The sequence below is a fragment of the Heterodontus francisci genome, chromosome 6, assembly GCF_036365525.1.
Source record: "Heterodontus francisci isolate sHetFra1 chromosome 6, sHetFra1.hap1, whole genome shotgun sequence".
In the NCBI taxonomy this organism is placed as follows: domain Eukaryota; kingdom Metazoa; phylum Chordata; class Chondrichthyes; order Heterodontiformes; family Heterodontidae; genus Heterodontus; species Heterodontus francisci.
In genome coordinates, this window is record NC_090376.1 from 82,175,512 (window position 1) to 82,181,511 (window position 6,000).

Below are 6,000 nucleotides of genomic sequence, written 5' to 3' on the forward strand. Positions count from 1 at the left end.
CCCCCCCCACAAAGTGCTTAAACTTTAACCTAAAATCCTTCCCACCATCCCCTATAACAATGTCACTTATACCCCGTTGCTCCTCCTCTTGCACTGAGAAACTTACCTCCCCCCCGCCCCACCCCTACCAGTGTTCCGCCTCATTTCCCCGGACAGGGATCCGAAGGTGTAGGAGTGCCGGCCAGCGACAGGAAGATTGCACCTTGGTGTCCATGTACACAGATCTTTAAAAGTTCACAGGGCAAGCTGATAAGGTAGTTAAAAAGGATATGTATTATGTGGGTTGATAAATAGAGGCATAGAAAATAAAAGCAAAGAAATCATGCTAGAACGAGGCCTCAGCTTCAGTATTATGGATAATTCTGGGCACTACACATCAGGAAAGATGTAATGGCCTTAGAAAGGATATGGAGGAGATTTACCAGGATGTTACCAAAGATGAGGAACTTCAATTATGAGGAGAGGCTGGAAAAGTTAGGACTGCTCCCCTCGGAACAGAGAAGGTTAAGAGGTTTTTTCAAGATGATGAGATGTTCTCATAGAGTAGGCAGAGATAAAACTATTTCCTTTGGCACTACTGAATGTATTTTACAGGTCACCAACTAGTGGGAAAAATACAGAGCTGCAAAATTTGCAGGGAAATTTGCAGAGAAATGAGAGAACTACAGAGTAGTGATAATGGGAGATTTCAATTCTCATAATATAGACTGGGATAGAAGGAGAAGAGTTTCTGAAGTGTGTAGTGAGGGGGAAAGTGGGGGGGTGGAGAGTGATGTGGGGAGTGGGGTGGGAGTGGTTCCAGAGAACTGGAAAATTGCAAATGTTACAGCCTTGTTCAAAAAAGTGTGTGAGGATAAACCCAGCAACTACAGGTGGTGGGAAAGCTATTATAAATGATAATATGATACAAAATTAACAGTCATTTCAACAAGTGTAGATTAATTAGGGGAAACTAGCACAAGCTGGTTAAAGGCAAATCATTTTTAGATGAGGTAACATAAAGGGTTGATGAAGGTTAGGCAACTGATGTGGTGTACAGGGACGTCCAAAAGGCATTTGATAAACTGCCACATAACAGGCTTGTCAGCAAAGTTGAAGCCCATGGAATAATACGGAAAGTGGCAGCTTGGATACAAAATTGACTGAGTGACAGGAAACAGAGCAAATGGTGAACAGTTGTTTTTCGGACTGGAGGAAAGAATACAGTGGGGTACCCCAGGGGTCAGTACTAGGACCGCTACTTTTCTTGATCTATATTAATGACTTAGACTTGGGTGTAAGGGGCACAATTTTGAAATCTGCAGATGACACAAAACTTGGAACTATATGCACTGTGGGGAGGATAGTAATATACTTCAAGAAGAATGAGCGGACATGTGGTGTATGCAGTTTAATGCAGAGAAGTATGAAGTGATACATTTTGGTAGGAAGAATGAGGTGAGGCAATATAAACTAAAAGGTACAATTATAAAAAGGGCGCAGGAACAGGGGGTGTAGGTGCACAAATTGTTGAAGGTGGCAGGGCAGGTGGATAAAGGGGTTAAAAAGTCATACAGGATCCTAAGCTTTACAAATAAAGGCATCAAGTACAAAAGCAAGGAAGTTATGATGAACCGTTATAATACTCTGGTTTGGCCTCAACTGGAGTATTGTGTCCAGTTCTGCGCGCCACACTTTAGGAAGGATGTAAAGGCTTTAGAGAGGGTACAGAAAAGATTTATGAGAACAGTGCAGGGATGAGGGATTTCAGTTACATGGATAGGTTGGAGAAGCTGGCTTAGACAAGAGAAAGTTGTGACCACATTTGATGGAAGTGTTCAAAATCACGAGGGGTCTAGCCATGGTAGATACAGAGGAACTGTTCCCATTGGCAGAAGGGTCAAGAACCAGAAGACACAGATTTAAAGTGATTGGCAAAAGAACCAAACGCGACATGGGGAAAAACATTTTAACACAGCGAGTGATTATCATCTGGAATGCACTGCCTGAAACTCTTGCAATAGCTCATGCCCCTCATGGCAAATCCTGTGCTCCAATTTCCCTTGCACTACCAAGCCCTTCACACTCAAAAAGCAGAGACAAAAATTAGCCCTCATTCTGTTTTGTAGTGAAATAACAGATGTTGGTGTAGAATGGAATATTGTGTAATTTTTCTGACCATTTTCTATCAAAATTTAAAATTGAACAGAATATAAAAGTTTTCTAACATACTCCAAGCATGGATCTATATTTTTCACTGCATTAGCTTCACACATCCAGCATAAAAAATCCACAGATAAAAGAATACTGCAAATTTTAAAAAAATGCAGAAAATGCTAAAAAAAAACATAGCAGGTCAAGCAACAGCGAAAAGACATAAATTGACTAAAGTTTTGAGTGGGGCATTTACGAGAACTAAATAAAAATTGCATTCAGTAAATGGATATTGTGTGAATCAATGTGCTTCAGAAACTGTAAAAGCGTTTTGGGGCAGAAATTTGTTAGGGCCTGTTTTTGTGCCACACATTGGCAGTGCATGCCAGAAGCTGAAAGGCTGAGTTTTGTCTGAAACTGGGATCTCAACTGGATTCCGGAGAGCTGCAGGTCCCTATCACACCTCCTGAGGCAAGTCATTAGTTTCCACTGGGCCAATCTGAGCCTGTTGCAGTATCTGTCCTGCGAGTGTTTGATGGGGACAGTGTCGATGGAGCTTTACTCTGGGGTTAGATACAGAGTAAACTCCATCTGCACTGTCCCCAGCAAACACTCCCAGGACAGGTACAGCACGGGGGTTAGATACAGAGTAAAAAAAAGAAAAAAAAAACTGGCAACAGCCCTCAGTGTGGCCTAAGGAAGTGGGAGGTGAATGGGGGGAGAAGGTGATGTCAGCTTAGGTTGACATAGCAGAAGTAGTGCACTGGAGCTGGGGGAGAACTCCTGCTCCTCCTGAGATCTGGATTAGGATAAGTTAAAAAGAAACAAACAATTTACCTTTATGTTTCCTGCCTCCAGCAATACCTTTATAGGCCATTGGTTAAGCTACAGAAAGAACTGTAAACACTGAGCAGAGCACGCCTGGTGCCTGCTGCACTTAGTTTCTGACAATTTCAGACAGTAGTCTTTATTTGGTTCATTAGCATATGCAAGGAGCTGAATGCTTGTTTATGGCAGCACAGAAATACTTGCTTATCACAGGAGTCAATATGTATTCAAGCACCAATGGGGAGTGGGATACAGCTTCCAAACTTGTACCTTTTCCCCAAGTATCATACCTGAGAAGCAGGCTAAACTAGGTCTACTTTCACCTTCATGGCTCAAATGGTTAAAGCTCTCCTGCTTATCAGGAAGGAAAACACTCAAACTTAACACACTTGAACTTACTCTAAAAAAATTTGGGGAGCACAGTGAGATGAAATTTCCACAATCTTAAACCATTTCCTCAAATTCTGGAAATGGATAAATAATTACATTTTTCTGAACAGCAAAAAGAAGGCACAGTTCTCCAAATTATCCGTAATTAGAACTGTGCATAATTCAGACAAAGTAACTTGGAAAGACAGAATCCAGATCTGGATCATATGATGCAGCAACTCATGACTTGTGCTGATCATTCCTTGCCAGCAGGATAACTGTATCTTTCTGTAGTATTAGACAACCAACAGAGATAATGAAACTATTAACGTGATAGTATCCATTGCATGTGCTTGACATCTTAGCACATACAACTAAAAAGATCACGAAAACGTCGTTGCTGGAGCCTATCCTTCATACACCAGACCAAGTATAAACCTTCGAATCTAAATGATCACTTCACATGCACCTCCTCTAAATTCCGATCTGCAGAATGATTACCTGTCGATAATTTCAGTGAGGCGTTCAGATGATCTCACAATGCTTTATTATCCTAATCTTAAATCCACAGTAAGATTATTGTTCCTTTGTATCCATTATTATCTACAACAAAAGTTGCAGAGTTGGTGGGGCAGGTTTATTTAATTTATTGTGCTTTCTCTTGGAAGAATGAATGCCTCTACGGATATATCTTCAAACACTTGAGATATATTGACTTTTAACTAAATAGTTAATGACTGCATTGTAATTACTGTTAGTTTATAAAGCGACAATATACAGGTGATTAACCGGAATTCATTACTATCCATGTATAAATGTCGGTCAAACAATAATACTAAATATTAAATTGCCGGATACTATCTGCACGTATTAAAATGTGGAACAGATGTTTATCCAGCTGCAAAAACATTGTGCAAGCATACACAGTGCAATATGTTGCTTCTCAGCAAACTGTTGCTCTCTCGAGTTTCTTTACCATAAACAATAGTGGAATGAGAAAGACGGGCAAAATCTTACCCGCTATGTCCCATAACTGCAGTCGAATCACAGTCTCCGAGTCCCAATTGAGAACTTTGAGAGCGAAATCCACGCCTATCGTAGCTCGATAATGTTGGGAAAAGTTTTGATGCACATAACGTTTGATAATACTGGTTTTTCCTACCCCCAGGTCGCCGATGACTAAGATTTTATAGAGATGCTCGATCTGGCTTTTCTGCATTTTCGAAGTTGCAGGCTCATAACCCGTCTTGCACTATCCTTTAAATGCGACGACCAGCAGCAACTAAGCTGCAACGCCCTTCGCCCTGACTGACAGCAGACTGGGGACCGCTCTGCCAATGTGTAAATGCGCGCAGTCCCACTGCCAGCTCTCACCATGGACAACCCAGGCCGCATCACTTACCACTCAGACATGTAACTGTGCTGACAGTATCATAAAAGTACTCTGGTGGTATGAGCTGATTTTGAACTGCAGTTGGGTCTTTTCCTCTTACAGTTGGACTCTCCAAGTTTGAATTTCTTCCAACAGCCAGCCAATCTATTGGTTAGGGACAAAACATGTGACTTAATAAATCTGGCTTTAAATTGGCGCATCAAGCAACAGAATCAATGCTAGAAATTGGGTAGAGTCATCATGTGTTTAAGCTATAGGAGCATAAAGTATGGATTGGGAAAGACTCTGCAGTCTATCTGGCAGATCTCAAGAATCCTTGCGCACCTACTGCCCACTTCAAACATCTGTCCAAATCTCCCTTAAATACTTTTCCACAATTTCTGCCTTCATTGCCTCTCAAGCCAGTCTATTTGACAAGGCCACCACTCTCTGCATAGATATAAGAATTTACAGTGCAGAAATGGACCATTCAGCCACACTGGTCCAAATTGGTGTTTATACTGCACACGAGCCTTCTCCCACCTTGCTTCATCTAATCCCATCAAGATATCCTTCTATTCCTTGTTCCCTTACGTACTTATCTAGCTTCCCTTTAAGTGCAATAATGCCATTCCTTCAACTACTCATTGTGGTAGCAAATTCCACATTCGAATCACTCACCGGGTAAAGAAGTTTCTCCTAAATTACCTCTTGGGTTTATTGTGACTACCTTCTCTTTATGTCCCCTAGTTTTGGACTCCCCCCCCACCCCACCACCACCCCCCCCCCCCCACCCCACCACCACCACCCCCCCCCCCCCCCCCACATAGAACATTTACATTTAAACTGTCAATGTGGTGTCCCCATTTCAAGTATCAGACAGTGCCTTCTGGTTCTGGAATGCGTGGCAATCTTCAAATTATTGGTCTTGAATTTTCTTACGAGCTGGATGGACCGTTAGATCAATCAGGGGTAGGGATTAATGGAAACAGCAAGTGCAGCAGGATCTGGTAACACTGGGTCTCTGCGCTGAAGGAATTGACACTGGGATCCCTGTGGGTGGTGATTGCATACACACAGAGCATCCTGACATAAATTTCTTCAGTGCAGAGACAAGCATAGAGTACCAGTCCCAGTCAGATGTGGGACCCACAAGACTGTTTCAGGCTGGCTTTATGGCCTGGAAAACTGACAGAGATTTTCTGGTCCTAGATAAATTTGCCTTCGTGTGAAGGGAATGATATAAACTTTTTCCAAATTGTCCAGCCAGACCAGCAGTTAGCCATTCTCTCAACCCC

At 42.1% G+C, this 6,000-nt stretch overlaps 1 protein-coding gene across 1 annotated transcript in view; it reads right to left on the reverse strand.

The window, feature by feature from the left end:
* LOC137370984 (ras-related protein Rab-38-like) overlaps nucleotides 1-4,549 on the reverse strand; it is a 58,818-nt gene extending 54,269 nt beyond the window's left edge. Inside the window, exon 1 of the mRNA XM_068032886.1 lies at nucleotides 4,348-4,549. Coding sequence (XP_067888987.1) covers nucleotides 4,348-4,549 — 202 coding nt within the window. The remainder of the gene's footprint in view (nucleotides 1-4,347) is intronic.
* Nucleotides 4,550-6,000: the final 1,451 nt, after the last annotated feature.